This window comes from Salminus brasiliensis, chromosome 17 (assembly GCF_030463535.1).
Source record: "Salminus brasiliensis chromosome 17, fSalBra1.hap2, whole genome shotgun sequence".
Lineage (NCBI taxonomy): Eukaryota > Metazoa > Chordata > Actinopteri > Characiformes > Bryconidae > Salminus > Salminus brasiliensis.
In genome coordinates this window covers 14,655,329-14,671,566 of record NC_132894.1, presented here as the reverse complement: position 1 = coordinate 14,671,566, position 16,238 = coordinate 14,655,329, and the positions used below count along the sequence as shown (strand labels likewise).

The 16,238-nt window shown below is 45.1% G+C and overlaps 1 protein-coding gene across 3 annotated transcripts in view; it reads right to left on the bottom strand.

Annotated features, from left to right (window-relative positions):
* Positions 1-629: 629 nt before the first annotated feature.
* The window catches only part of pcdh17 (protocadherin 17), a 73,611-nt gene continuing 58,002 nt past the window's right edge, over positions 630-16,238 (bottom strand). For 2 of the 3 annotated variants that reach the window (XM_072660969.1, XM_072660971.1), the window contains exon 5: positions 630-1,886. In XM_072660969.1, the coding sequence (XP_072517070.1) occupies positions 1,192-1,886 (695 nt within the window). In that variant the 3' untranslated portion in view covers positions 630-1,191. The remainder of the gene's footprint in view (positions 1,887-16,238) is intronic. The other variant, XM_072660970.1, reaches the window with a different exon arrangement.

Here is a 16,238-nt window from a genome sequence, read left to right as displayed (position 1 = left end):
TACATTTCGCACATTAAATGATATTGTGTATAAGTGACAATGTGAAGGGACGTTTCCTTTTTTGACATTTTTTCCTCTTTTTTTGCCGTATGTTTTCTTAAATCCAAAGCAGTGTCCTTTTGCAGTTTAATAAATATCAACTGCCTTTTAGCGTCTTTTTCTGATTTCTCTTTTTTCCTTTTTTTTTTAGAAAATGTATAAATATTTTTGTTAATATCTGGACGCTATACATAAGTTCATATATTTATATATTTATATATATATATATATTTATCTATATATTTATATAGATATTTTTTTCACAGTTGAGGAAATATGTCCCTAATATACACGATTGTGATTGCCTTAATTTAAATGTTGGACATGTGGAAAGTCACTTAGAAAGCAAGTGACCGATTAAAGACAGTGGAAAGACAGCGTTCACACAAAGGACCAATGAGTGAGAGAGTAACAGTTTCACCATTTCTGGAATGTTCCATATGTACGTATACATGGGGGGAGGAGAAAACACAGCTTACACATGTGATTAGAAATGACCAGTGAAGAAATGGTTACATTTCTCAATTAAGCACCCCAGGTCTACCACACCCCCCCCTGCCCACCCGTGTGAACCTCCCCACTCCCTCCAAACCCTCCCCGTCACGGTTCAGAGATATCAGAGATATGTTGCACTTCATACATTGATAATATAAAGTCCAAAAAGATAAGAGCGTGGTTCTGTTCCGGTGAGGTCCAACCGCGTTTGGGGACGTCCGTTGCGCCCCCCTTACTTTGAGCTGCGATTGTCAGAATAAACCATTTTCTCAGAGACCCTCCGGGGCTGAGAGGTGCGGCGCGCGCCACTCACTGTTCCGAGAAAGATGTCAGAATGAAAGTTCATAGCTGGTGGGCACTTGAAGAAAAAAAGCTCGCTAGAAGCCAGAAGCAGCAACTTCTGCAACTCTCAAAGAATCCCCTCCCCTCCCCCAAATTACAACATGGCGTCCAGACAACCTGGCATTTTCTTTTCTGTTTTCTGTTTTTTTTTGTGAATGGAACTGTTCATCAGACGTCTTTTTTTGTCCTCGTCTGCCCGACCCTGTGCGCGCTCCACTCTCTAGGAGAGTGTTTTTCTGAAGCTGACGCGCTTTCCTGTCCCTCCCACCTCGTTATCTTTTTCATTTTTCACAGCAGTCTGCAGCATCAGCCAGTTCACTTCCTCACTGATGTGGCCTCGTTGCCTCTGCAGTCCTGCAGCAGTTTATCGATGTCTCTGACCACTTGGTCGGCGTCCATTGCGCCGCCCCGACCAAGCTCGCCCCCGCCCTGCTCAAGTGCGCAGTCCTGCATCTCGGCCGCCGTCTCCTGGCTGATCCGCGAGCGCGCCTCTGCCAGGACTTTGGCCACAGGGTCCGAGTAGCCCTGCTCTCTGCTCTGCTTGCTGGGCGAGGCGTACTGTCCGTCTGGGACGCCGTAGTGGCTGGTGCTGGGCTTGCTTTCGGCCCCGTCCGCCACGCCTTTGGCCGAGGAGCACGGCGAGCCGGTGTTGCAGCCCTTAGTGGGGCTGCATGAGGCTGAGGGAACTTCCTGGAGCAGTGGGCTGAGGGCACGCTTGGCCTTCAGGTAAGGCTTGACGTTGGCCACCAGGATGGTGTGGTCCCGGCGCTCCTTGCCGAACGTGCAGAAGGTCTTCTTGCCGTTTGGGTTGCCCACAGTCTCATAGGTTTCAGGCTCCACGGCCACGGCCTCCATGCCGGCAGGGACGAACAGGTTGGTGCGGTAGTCGGAACCCTCAGCCTGCGGCCCGCCCGCCCCTCCTCCGCCTGCTACAGGGAACTGGGGCATCCAGCAGCGGTCCGAGTGACCCAGCACCCGACACTCATCCGTGCAGTTCACGCAGTCCTCTTCTAGAGAGAGAGAGGACGAGAGAGAGGGTGGATTAAAACCTATTGTCACATTATAGTTCACTACAATAGGAAGTATGACGTCCTCTACAAACTTAATGCACAAACATAAAGTTTAAATGTAAATTTACCCTATATTTTATGAATTTCTACTTATTTGCTGAATTGGTGAAATGATTGGATGAAAACCAACCTAAAATAAAAACGACTGTATGTATGACTGTATGTGTATAGCTCTTTAGCCCCCCTTCCAAGTCCACTTCACTTAGATAGGCTGCACCCAGATTTCTACAATTGGTATAATAAAGGTGCTTCAAATGGTTCTTCGAGCGAAGCAATAGACGGACCACTTTTGGTTCCATAAAGGACCATGTTTGTAATAGAGGTGTGCGAGTGTGAGGAACCTTTTAAAGGTCTAAAGAACCTGTACTTAATTTAAGAGATTTATCGCAATCACACATCCCTTTAACAAACATGCTTCTTTATGGTACCAAAACTGGTCCTTCTATGGCATTACTTCATTTGTAGCACCTTTATTTTTAAGAGTGTAGTTCTGATACTTGCCTAAGGTTTCTATGATATGATAAGATAATAAATGACAGACGATTGAAGAGACTGAGGGGCGTATTAGCAATACAGTTTAAAATTTCACATTTTTCAATACATGTTGAAATCGAACTAAATAATCAAGCTAGAAAATAACTTGTGTATGCAGTTTGTTGTTTGGAAAAGAATCCCACCCTCTTGCCATTTTTTTGCCTATTTTGCCACTTTCATTTCTTGATATTGAAGCAAACAAAAAGTCTTTGGTAACTAAAACCTGTTGGTACAAAATTGAAATTGAGCATACTTGTAATTCACTTGTAACAAACCATATAAGCAAGTTACACTGACTGAACCTTCACTAGAGCAATCATTAAAGCAGAACGTCATTGCTGTCATGCAAAAACCTTTTATCTCAGCAGTTGTTCTTTACATTATAGCAAAATTTCACCTTCTCGAGAAGGTTTTTCCCCCTCCCCTGTAAAGTTGCCATTTTGGAGATACAAGGTTTTTGCGCGACCATGACGATATCTCCTTTAGATAGTACTCTTGTGATGGCACACATCCCAGCACACACACAGGCATTCACAAACAGTCTAATTATATAAAGGAGGTCTTCCTGCTTTCAGGGGAGCGAGGGGTACCAGCTGGCTGAGTGAGAGAGCGTTTTCCATGAGCATGATCAAGGAGATGGCAGTGAGGACTCCAGCCCTCCCCTCACCCCCCCCAACCACATCCCTCTCTCCTTCCCCCAGCACACCCACAAAACAACAACAGCTCCGTTTTGGCAAAAAAAGTGTGGTGCTGCTATCATAAATTTATGTCACTGGGCTTTGAAGCTCTCCCAAGGCAGCCTTGCCATATCTTTCAGCCAAGCGCCTAGTGCTGCACTCCGCAAGTGAGTGAGTGTGTGTGTGTGTGTGAATATGTGTGTGCTTGTCTCCTCCCCTTTCATCTCCACTCTGAAGAAACCGTTCTGGATTATTATTGGGCTGTTTTTTTGATGGCGTGTCAAATGGGTCCAGAAATTGCGACAGGAGGAGGAGGAAGAAGAAGAAAAAACGTAACATTTTAAACTGAAACTGCTAAATAAAAAAATGAATAAATAAATGAAAGAAAATAAGTGAGAGTGAGAAAAAAAGAGAGAGACAGAGCGAGAGAGAGAGAGATGAGCAGCTGCTGTTCTGTGAATACGAATGTTCAAAGGGCTGAGGTAAAGCTGTGCCTCAGACACAGGACTCTGTTTGTGTGTGTATGTGTGTGTTAGAGTGAGCAAGAAAAAAAAAACAAAAAAAAAAAACACCCTGCATGAAGCGACCAGTGCCAACGGCTCTCCGTGTGTGTGGATGGAAGTGCCGTGATTTATGCATTACAAAAGCTACCTCATCTATATTTCATATTCTTAGGATTTTCTCTCTTTCGGGAGGTACGCAAGGTGGAAACACAAACAAAAGAGCTCATGAATTTATGAAAAGCAACGTTTTTAATAATCTAGCACTAAACCAATCCCATTTCTTTCCATGCTCGCCCTGTTGCGTGCCGCGTGCTGAAAACACCTCCGGATGTTTTAGTTTATGTGCGCTAATAATGTGCAGTTGTCTTACTGAATGTGTGGCAAGCTTTTAACTTCTCTTTTTCCTCCTCATTTTGCTGGAAGCACCAAGAGAGAAGCTCTCAAAAAAAAAGTGTCTAATGATACTAATGGGCATTTTACTTGCAAAACGTCTGTTGCCACACAGCGCTCTCTGCACTTGCTCCTGGTCCTCCCACAGGTGCCTGTTAAATATAACATTATTCCTCTGTAAGCTTTTCTGCATGCTTTTATCATTTAGTGTGAGGTGAATCACACCCCCCCCCCCATCTCAATAGTTGGGCTTTCCATGTTCCCATTTCTTTGTACAATTTTGAACGGTCTGGTCTTAATATTCTGAGGAAAACGTGCGTGACTGACAGAATTAGTTTACCATGGCAGCGCACACAGCCCTAAAGGTTAACTGAAGTTCTGATATCTGTAACCAGCCCCTATACAGACACAAGCTGGACCCGTGATTGGAGGAGCGTCTGTGGGGTGGGCGACGTGAGGGACAATGGGGCACACAAGCTTTAGCTTTAGCTCTACAGGTTGCTCAGACTCCATGTTAGCCTTGTAATTGGTATAAGGGTAGCCCGTCGTAAACTTGACCCACTATTAGGACCGCTCATTCCACGCTGAGAGGAGACCAGTACTGGTGAAATACAGCAGATATTTATTAGATGAATAATTGAAAAGATATTCATAAGACATGACAAGACTTTGTACATTTACACTGGGGGCCATGAGCAGCCATATTAACTTGATTAGAAGAAAAAAAAATTATCCACCAGAATGAGGTTGGATGGGATAGTCAATAGGAGTGTGTAGGAAAAATGTGACGGATCACATCGTGGTTCGGTATGAGTAGGAAAAAAGCAGGAAAAAGCAACCCCCCTAATGCATAAGGATATAGTATATGGACAATAGTATTGAGACACCTGGTCATTCATTGTGTTTTCCGAAATCAAGGGCATTAAAGAAAGAGTTTTATTTAGAATTGTCTCTACTGTCGATGGTTGGCTTTCTACTCAATGTTGGAACATTGCTGTGAGGATTAGATTACATTCAGTGACAAAAGCACAACTCCCAAACTCATCCCAAAAGTATTGGGACACAGTTTCACTGCTCCATAGCTCAGTGAAGGGGGGGGGGGGGGCTTTATACACCTCGAGCCCATGCCTGGCATTAGGTTCATTAGAATAGGTTCATATTTATCTGCTCCAGAGAGTCAATGTGATGGGTGCAATAATGTAGCTGAATGCATTAATTAGAAGGAGTGTCCACATACATCTGGACATGAAGTGTAGATTGTCTTTTCATTTACTTTGAACAGACACAGCCCCACCTGAAGTAGTTGGTTCAGCCTTCGGTATGTAAACCAAACTGCAACATACAACAGTGATGCTTGTAAATCCACTACAAGTCCCACAATACCATGCAAATCCAAACTTTCCTTGTTAACCTTTTTTTTTTATAAGGTTTCCAGGTGGAACTTGCGCTTCTGAAATCTGGTTTATCAATCTTTGTCCAACATGTGGACTCTTTGTACGTGTGTAGTTTTGGTTCGACTGCTTGCACCGAAATGTAACGTCCAAAGGCGTTTAAACTTGAATGAAATGTTTGAACTGAACCCCCGCTAGCTTGTATCTCTCTCTCCATCGCTCCTCTTTTTCAGGTCGCAGTGTCGACTGCCTTTGCTATTTGCACCTGGCTAACAACGCTTTGTGTTCCCTCATCAGAAAGTAGGTTTCAGGATTCAGGATTCCGCAGCGGGATAAGCCCTTCAAATAACGTTTAATAGGGGGGAAAAAAAGCTCAAACAAAGAGGGGGTGGGTGGCAGCTTGTGGATTTGCAAGGACAAGCGAAGCAGTACAGAAAAGTACTCCTGCAATTGAGAAAGAATGTAACGGCATGACTTTCTCTGGCAGAGAAACTCAGAACGGCTAGAGAGGTAAAATCTATATCCGTGTTTTATGTCCCTTCAAAGAAATTGAACATTGTGTCTTCTCTTCTGGCTACAAAGCATCTCTCTCTACTACAGCCTATATAACACTACTGATGCCTTGACAACAGTGTTTACCTTTTTCCTAAGCATACGCTGCCCGTTTCCTTTCATAAAACTCCACAGCGCAGGCAGAGTGAGAATAAATGATCAACGTTTGACCTTATTATCATCATTAATCATATTTTAAATTGCTCCTTCACATCGTCTGTGGAAAAGGCCAAATAGTGTGGTGAAAAATGATCGCCCCTCACCCTCTCCTGACTCTCCATTGTTCTTGATTCCACAGTGTGTCTGGCCAACAAAAGGCTTTTCCCCTGCAGTCCCCTGCAGCCTGCTTTGTGTGTGTGTCTGTGTGTGTGTGTAGGGTTTGCAGCTAACCTTGAAGCGATTTCAAATTCATCAAATCCTCCCTTCTCAATGAAGCGTGCAAAAACTTGACGGTGGAAGCGTACCTACTTATGCCAAAGTCAGGGTGTACGGTGTGTGAGAAACGCATGTGTGTATGTCCGAGGTGACTGACACGGTGAGTGAACTTGTTAACCTGGAGCAGTAGGAGTGTTTCTGACCCGTGTTGGAGCTGATATGGGTTGTTTCTCTGCATTGAAGGCCTTGTGGAGCGCTGAGGGTCAGCAGTCTTGCTCTGGGCCCAGGGGAGAGCTCTCCAAGGTAGGGAGATAAGAGCGAGTCGGAGGAGCTGGTTGGTGGAGAACCAGAGGAGAGAGCTTGACATTTGAGCTGCAGTGCACTTTACTCAGGGAAAGATGGAGAGGCGGCTGGTCTCCTACGTGACCACACAATGAACCCGGCTTTGGTTTCTGCACTTAACAGGTCTTGCAGGGCGGATATAAAAAAATAACAGAGCAGGATTTCCTCGGACACAGTGCTGTTTTCCCTCATCCTGTTGTTTTGCACGGAAGTGAAAGGGACGGGCACTGTACTTATTTTTAACCATTTTAGCTATTTTTGCCATTCAGACATTGTTAGTGTTGTTTTCACATCATGGTGGTGCAGCAGGTGAACACCCCCATAAGCCTTTGGTTGTGGATTAGATCCTTGCTCTGGTCTCCAGTCTCTCTCTATGAGGAGTCTGTCACTATGATGTGTTCTTCCTGGGTCAATATGTGTTAACTCTTCCCACCTTCCAATTCCCAAAAACCCATGATATTTTGGCTGTGCTAAACTGCCCCCAAGGTGAAGGTGTGGGTGGTGATGCACTGGCCCCCTGTCCAGGGGGTATTCCTGCCATGTGCCGAGAGTTTCCAGACAGGGTCAAACGGATGCACTCTGACCATTCCATATTAATTACACATGCAGTGGTCAGAGAAAAAGACAATCAATAAACTGATGACAGGGTCGCAGGTGCCCAAAGCTCAATGATGCGCCCATAGAGGTCCCACCTCACAACTCACGGCACTTGTCTTGATGCCAGATACCACAGGACACTTTTGAAAGTCTAGCGGAGTCCATCCCTCAATAGTTCAGAGCTGTTAGGCACAATGTTAGGCACATGGTTCTAATGTTGTGGCTGATGGTCCTTTTTGGAGCCAAAAACCTGTGTTCATCCAAGGAGGATCAGGCCTTTTACGACCATACACTGAAGGCATGGTATGAACTTGCCAATAATAGATGCAAGATCTGATAAACCATACTGCATATTCGAGTAACTATTCTCATCCTTGTCCATCATGTTCTGTATGTGTGTGTATGTGTGTATGTTCGCATCTGTGGAAGCATTTATGTGTGATTCACTCTCATACCACCTGCTCTGGCAAGATTAAGCTTAACCAAATGAAGTGTGCGAAATAAAGTGACCCTCCAGATCCGGCGCTGCAAAAGTACAACATATCATTAGTCTGGACTCGGAGAATGAATGAGACTGCTTTCGCTGCCATTCGCAGGACTGATTGCTCATTCAGCGAGGGCATATTAAGGCATAAATAATCCATTCCCGACACATCTCTGTGCAGCCAGTCAGGAGGAACTGAACCTCCTATAGATTATTTATGCCTGGGTGGAGCAGGTGACCTTGAGTCTCTGGCTGAGGGTAGCCATGGCTAACAATATGGCGTGTGACACTGACGGAGGCCATTCAATCGCTGCCAGATATACAAAACAGGAAACTGGGAGTGATGTAATACATCCACATTCACACATCCGCACACACAGACACTCACAAACGGTTATTGGCTTTTTTGGGCCGCACTTAATTAAAGCTGTAAAGCTGCTATTCCCGTGCTTCCCTGACTATCCACACACAGATCCATATATTGATCGGATGAAGAGCCTTCATTTCGGTGACACTATATATGACCAGTGGGATCAACATGCATTATCTCCCTCGGCTGCAGGGCAGGAATTTCCTATCAACTCTGCAATTACTGCCATTGAGGAGAAAGCGGTTCGCTGTCAAGGCGTACAATGCTCTGTTCTGTGAAATCCTGCTCTTATAGCGGAGCGTATTAGCGCATGCTAGGATTCACCTCTGGTCACTTATCAAGCTAATGACGTGTGTATGGCGGATCTCATCTCAGGCTGTGTGGCCGGGGTTTGCCTGCAGGCCCAGCCGACTGGAGATGTGAAAAGGCCATGAGTTTGTATGAATTGTAATAAGAGCAGGGTCAGATAACAGGGACAACAGCAAAGGCCTACACATGATTGGAATCTGTCTACAACAACAATGTGCACCTAATGTAAACATGCATAAACAACTAAGTAACAGAGATCTGTTTGTGCTCGCTATGCCAACAGCACTGCGAACATAATCCCAATCCACCTCCTCCACTCTGAGCTCTGTGTTCAATTTTTGTTTTTACTCGGAGAAACTTGTCGTACCCAGGAGAGAGAGAGGGAGAAAGTGAGAAAGAGAGAGAAGGGGGGGAAGGAATCCAGGACACTTAAGAGTAAACAAGCAGGCGCTAGTGCCCTCACCTCACGCTGTAAAAATGAAGAGGAGGCTTTCCAGAGCCAGGTTTTTCCCTTTTCACTCTGTAGCTCTCTTTACGTGTCTCTCTCTCTCTCTCTTTCTCTCTCTCTCACTCACATACACACACACACACACACACACATACACAAGGAAGTGGGGAACTGCTTATTGGATTTCTTCAGCATGGACAGTGGGAGGAGAGTCAGAGAGAGAGAGAGAACGAGGGAGGAAGAGCAGAGGAGTAGTTGAGGCTCTGGTGTATACCTAATGCTCAGACTGGGTGCATTAAGGGATCTTGCCAAATCTTTTATTAGCATCTCATTTTTCAGCCTCGCGGTTTGGTCTCGGTCTCCCTCTCTCTCTCTCTCTCTCTCTCGCTCTCTCTTTCTCTCTCTCTCTCCAGCCAAGCAGATCCCACAGCAACACTACCGGCTTCCTGCCTTGTCTAGCCCGCAAACTCCCACAGCCACTGGCAATTTCCTTTCTCTCACACTCTCTGGCATCTGGACAGACAAACTGGATGGAAGATACACATACAAACAGCCTTTGTCCGAATGTTTGTGGACACCTCTTCTAATGAATGCATTTGGCTATTTAGGTTGCACCCACTGCTGACACAGATGTGCAAAGGCACACACAACGTGTCTAGTCTAGTCTCCGTTGAGAAGTACTGGCAATAGAACGGGAATATCTCAAGCAGATCAACATAAACCCATTGGCACCATGCCTAATGCCAGGTGTGGTGGGCTAGAATGGGCACTGAGCTGTGTAGCAGTGGAACCGTGTTATCTGGAATGATGGTGCTCCATCCAATACTTTTGGGATGAGTTGAGGAGTTGGGGATTAGGTGGGAGGGGGTGATCATCAAACACCCTGACCTCACTAACGTTCTTGTCGCTGAATGTAATCATATCCTCACAGCAATGTTCCAAAGTCTAGTAGCAAAGCCTTCACTGGACAGTATAGACAGTTACTCCAACTGCAAAGAAAGCAGGATAAACTAATTTTAATACTCTTGATTTCAGAAAGAAACACTGAACGAGCTGGTGTCCCAATACTTATGGTCCATGTATGACATTTTCCAATAAAAAAGGTATTGAGTGAGGATTCTATATAAATATAGACACAACATGCAACATTACAACCTTTTCAACTTTCAATGGAAGTCAATGTAAAAGGATTTGATTCCAAGTCATCTTGGAGCATTTCTATTGGTCCATTCAAAAGGTTATTTTCATTTGAAGGTTTGCATGAAGTGGGACAATAAACAGCACTATGTGAAAGGCTCAGGGAAATCACAGAGTTTTTATCCTTATTTATTTTAGCAGTGAGTTTGCATTCAAAAACACTATATAAAATGACAACTAATGCAAATAAACATGTTTATCTGTAAATGCTAGGCTTCCTCCAGTAGAGGTCTGTAAATGGCTAATCCGGTATTTGTGTTTTTTAATTTTAATAAAAGAATATATTTTTCCCTTTTCCAATCCCGATCCAGCATTTTTTTTTTCCTGCTAAGCTTTAAAACGAGCTGTTTTTAATTGAAGCACTTCACTTCAGATGAGGATATCAAAGTAGGCTATCATGCTCCAACTATTCCAACACCACATCACACAGAGTGAGTGTGTGCTATTTCATGTACAGCCAAGCACAGCGGTGGAAAATTTTTTTTTTTTTCCTCTTACAGTGTCGCCTTACAGAATAAACGTGTCCCTTAAATTCCTTAAGATTCGCTACGAAATGTGGATCAAGTGCGTAACATTAAGCATGTTAACATCAGCAAAGTGCTCACAATACAAAATCCCACCACATTATCTGAGCGGATGTACACACCTTCATTCCAGAATCCTATTCCTAGGACAGCTGTCCAAAATCTCTCCTAAAAAAATCTGTCATCTTTGGGGAAATATGCCTCGGTGTGCACTTTTCTCTTGGACAAACATTTCAAAAGTGTCAGGAAATGATTGGCACTTCTCAGGCGAGGGAAATGTTGCAAAAGCCATCTTCAGAGCGTCCTTCCCCTGCTTACTCTGTTAGACTGCAGACTTGACAAGAATCTAAAGCTCTCGCTACTGTTTTAAAAGCTCGTCTGAGAGGGGAAAGACGGGGCGAAACCATGCAGAGCGCGGCTTTCGGGATATGTTTTATCGATGACAAAAGGAGAAGTATATTTATCTTACTTAGAAGTCTACAAAGATCACCTCTGTTTGTTTTTTCTTTTTTTTTTAATGCACATCCGAAACAAGAGTATTGTGCTGAATATACCCACATTTGAATAGGGCTCCCAGATGAAAGACAGCTTGATTTCCCCCAAATGTCACCCACATGCCGGGCGTGTTGCCCTCTCGCCCTGTGCAGTCGCCCCAGCACTGGTGCGCTTTATTACTGAGCTCTAAGATTTATGACCCACCATCAACACCGGGAGAGAGAGGGGCTAGGGGAAAGCCGCATGTTTACAGTGGAAAGGCAGCTTTGCGTGTAGAAGATGCTCAAAGGCAAACGATGTACAGCGCAAGATATTTTAACTGAACGCTTAGGAACAATCCAGAGCGCTCAGGGCAACGGAGCCGTTCCAGCTGCTGAGCAGAACAGCGCTGCGGGTGGGGTGGGATTGTGGAGTAGAATAACCGCATTAGCGATGACTTTCCGAATGCAGTTTTTGAAATGTTACAGCCTGCAGTCGCATGGAAGCGCGAGTGAGGTAGCAGAGTATGGGTGTGCAGTCGCATGGAAGCGCGAGTGCAGGTTGGTGGCCGCTAGCTGGGTATCCGTGTACTGCTCTTGTAGTGAGGCTCAGCAGGAGTAGGGTAGCATCAGAGAGCTAGCACCTGTGTCCTCTCAGGCTGGGGCGCAGTTGGTAGGAGTGTGTGTAAGAAGTGGTGGGGGTTGAGAGGGTGTTTAGGGATCCATGGAGGGAAGTGGTGGGGGCAGCGAAAAGCAGAAGAGATGGTCACTCTCTGGGGGTGCTGCAGAAAGCAGTTGGAACAGGCCTCTAGGCCACAATGACCGACTTGCGCTGCACCTGAAGAGGGCTGCACTGTGTGAATGTGGGTGTAAACGCGTACTTGTTTTCCTGTACTAACAGGACAAAATTCTCTGTAAAAAGGGCATACAAAGACACCACTTTTGACAGAAATCCTAAAACCAGAAATGGAAAATCATTTTCTACAATATCTTCTATTTGGTTAGTTGAGTTAAAGGGGATGCAGAATGTGAACCGGTATTTTCCTTGGCATAGCTGATTAATGAAAATTCAGTACATGGAATTGTCATACTGTGATCCTCAAACACTGTTGTGTCCTCCTTCTAGTGGAAAATTGGACAATTCCAAAAATCCCAAGACTGGTTTGTAACAGTTTCGACCCGTTGTATTTACGCCCCTAAAATTGTCATAAATCCCCAGCCAGGTGGTAAAACTATAAAATTAGAAAGCTGTAGGTTGCTATATGAACTAGGTCTTGTGACCATGGCTATTGCTGTACCAGTGTCTGCAGAAATGAAGCAAATGGGGATCCATGCTAGGCTAAAAGCAAACACTATCCAAGTGGCTTTTACCATTTCTACTCTTTAACATCCACTCCCTGATACACAAACTGCACAACCTCAGTTGACCACCAAACTGGAGTTAAACCCACATCAGTAGGCAAAATACCAGCTTGGCAAGGTACAAACTCAGAGAAGCGAGTCGAGGCACGGCTAAGAGCTAACCAGTACGTCTCTTTTGTCCCACTCTGAGGCAAAATAACAGGATTGTAAATTGGTTTCTGAGCAGCTGAGCACTTTTTGCAACAACCAGTCACATACGTATTACTTAAACATCAAAAAACAACTTAGAACACTTAAATAAATGCATTCTTCATGCACCTTTATGGTTTAATTCAGCTTTAGCTCTAGTAAACACAGCTACATCATCTTTCTGCATCTACCTGTTTTCTCAGACAAGCGCTGTCACTGCTTTTGTCAATCAAAGAGGATAAATATTTGAACAGCAAGGCAAAGTTGTACTTCAAAGAGCCCTGGGTTGTGTCCTCTATAGATCCATCCTCATACACACCCAAACACTTAAACACACACATGCAACACACAACCATTCTCAAGTGGACCCTTCAACGGTGGAGGGCAGGAAAATGCCATGGTGACCGCACTTTTATCGCTGTGGGGGAGCTGAGCGAATACCGATACACACTGGGGAGGCCCATCGACGAGCGGCAAGCGCCGGGGCCTTGGAAAGGTAGAGCCGCCTTAACTCAGTCAAGGACAAACACCTTTCGATCCGGTCCCTTTCCTTTCATCCCTCTCTCTCGGCCCGCCGGTAGGGCTCTAATGCCTGGTTAAACTGTTCAAAGCCGAGTCCTCGGGGTAGCCCGTCTCGAGAGGGTAGAGAGAGAGAGAGACAGCGGGAGAACACACCAAAACACAGGCACAAAAAAGCCAAATCAATGGCCATTCACATGCAGGACCCTCCTTGAAGCTGGAAATGAAAGAATTAGACAAAAGCGAAGGGTGGCGGGAAGGCCGGGGAGATGGAAGACAGTGGGGGGGGGGGAGTGTGGGCTTTGCGAGTACTGCTATTCTCCTGTCTCAGTGGGAGTCGAAAGCGGGCTTAGGAGCCAGAGCCTTCACCTGCAGGGGGAAAGAGTGCTGTGGCCTTTGGAAAGACGGCATGCTAACCTTCAACACACAGACATTAAAGAGGAGGTGGAGGCGGAGGGTTGAAGGTACTTTCACGGATCGCTGACTAGGTTGCGGTTCAGCACTGAAGTGTGTGCGAGAGTAGGTGTGTGTGTGTGTGTGTGTGCATAGTGCGTATATTCAAATGCGGTTAAGAGAGCAAGAACGATGCCGAAGTTTTCTTTTGTGCATATGTATGCACATCCCATAGGTAGGCCTTGGATCTCTGGTGTAACCGAATCTATTTGGTTCATTTAGGAGCATTATAATCGGTCCATTTGTCCTGTTTGTGAAGCGTGCATACAATATAAAGAGCAGCTGGAGGCTTCAAATCATTAAAAAAATAAATAATTATATGACTTTTCCAGATTCCTAGCCAAATAGTCTAATTGAATTCTCTGTAGCTTTAACATAAGGTCGGACTCCCACTGAAAACCCGCCCCACATGTACGCTACCAAAGGTGAGCGCACTTACACTGATATTATCTTGAGATCCGCTGACTGATTTTAGTTGGCTTTGGGCTTCAGACACCAAATCGGGATAAAAGGCGACATTGTTAGCGTGACATTAGATAATCTGTGTCAACTCTCTTTTTCCATTCCTTTTGATCTTCCGCTGTTTGATTATTTGCACTGTGATAATTATGGGAATATGCCGTGACAGACACCTCAAAGCAGCAAAATAGAATAATTATATATATATATATATTAAAAAAGCAGATGAGAATCCAAACAAAACAGCTGCAACGAGGATGTTTTCTGTGCTGGAATTGCCCGAAAGCTGTAAAACCAATTCAATCAGAAGCACGAGGCAGTGCTTCCACTTGTGATTCCGCTGGCGAATCAACCCGAAGTAAATTTTTCCTTGTGGTCTTCCATGGAGGCTTAATTTTCAGGCTCGGATTTATGAACCGCGTCACCTGTCTTCATGTTCAAGGTGGGTTCAAGACGAGTTCAAGCTGCGGAAATGTTTGCGGCAGGAGAAGAAAGCTTCCAACCGGAGTCTGCTGTGTCTGAAGACACTGAACCGGAATGCGGGGTAGCGGGGTGTAATGGCTGGGCTGTCGGCGAGCGCGGGGTGGGAGGAAGAGTACCTGATGAAGGGCAGATAGAGCCTTCGAAAGCACACAACAAACACGCTTTTAGTGGCCTCTATCTGTTAACATGAAGGAGGAGGAGAGAAGAAAACAGCAAGACAGAAATACTGCGGGAAACAACAACAGCGAGAAAAACGTCCTGGCCAGACACACACACACACAAACACACACACACACACACACACACACACACACTCTGTGCCGTGTCTTTCATGTGAGAGATAAATATTCAAGAGGCAACGGTGGCTGGGGAGAAGCACAGGTGCTTTTCACCTGCGTAACTGTGTGTGTGTGTGTGTGTGTGTGTGTGCATGTGTGTGTGTGTTGTGCTTGGAGGACTCCAGCTTAATACAGACAAGGCCAAGAGAAAAGCAGAAACAGCGGCGAATTGAAAAGTAATCCTCCATTTCATTTAAGCCTTTGTAATTAGGACATAGGGGATCAGAGGCACACTGGGTGTTGTGTCAGGGATTTCTGTTAGGTGTGTCCGTGGGTGTGCGTGTCCTGTTGATTGCCTGTGTCTGAATGCCTGTAGTAACTTTCTTGGAAAGGCTTAGAAATTCGAATAGGATTCTGAGGTAGAACGAGGCAGAGGTGGTACACAGGTGCAGATGCGTATGCACACCCACAAACACACACACACACACCTCAGGATCCTATGAGACTGTTTCAAGCAAATTCCACTTGTTTGTATAATGAGGAGCTAATTAGGATAATAGTAAACCTTATTTACATCAAGATGACTACACCCCACTAACCGAGACCGTGCTTCTTATCTCACTCACAGCAGCCCAAGCCATCCTCCCTCCAAATCAGTTTCCACCATATAAATGTCACTCTGCGCCTTTCCTCTTCCTCTGTTTTCCCACAATTGGATTTAATACTTTTCTGCGTGTCATCACTTTGTCACCACAATCGCTCCCTGGAGTCCGGTGTAGAGGGAGAGGATTATACGTCTGTCAGTTATCCTGCAGTCAACGGGACGCGCCAAGATCTTAGCCAAGCATCGAGCTGCCTAAACACATGCTCCGCTGCGTTTGATCTCTCATTAACAGCGGGGCCGGGTGCTGTGGGCTGGGTCAGTCCTAGGGGTGTAACGATCATGACTTTTTAGGGCCAATTCCGATTTATTCTGCTTAGATTTACAGGCACAATGGACACAATGAAGAGTGCAAACCATGGAAAACTGAACATTCCTCACTACTGTGTAAAGAACTCCCAGCCATCACGCATTATAATAGAACCAGCTCTTAGACAGTTGCACCACTCGGGGACCTCCAAAACAGCCAATTTTCAGGCAACTGTTTATGTGATGCATTTACATGTATCTGCCTTTTTAGTCAAGAGAGGTTGAGCCCCGGCCATTCAGACTGAAGTTTTAAAGAGCGTTTCAACCCGGACTGCTTTTTGCCAATCAAAACTGAGCTCATTTTTGTATACTAGTCTTATGTAGCAAAAACAAAAACATTTCTGAAGGACAAAAATAGACAGGAAAATGGTCCAATGAAAAGCATCACAGCTGTTTTTTTTTTTGTATTTAAG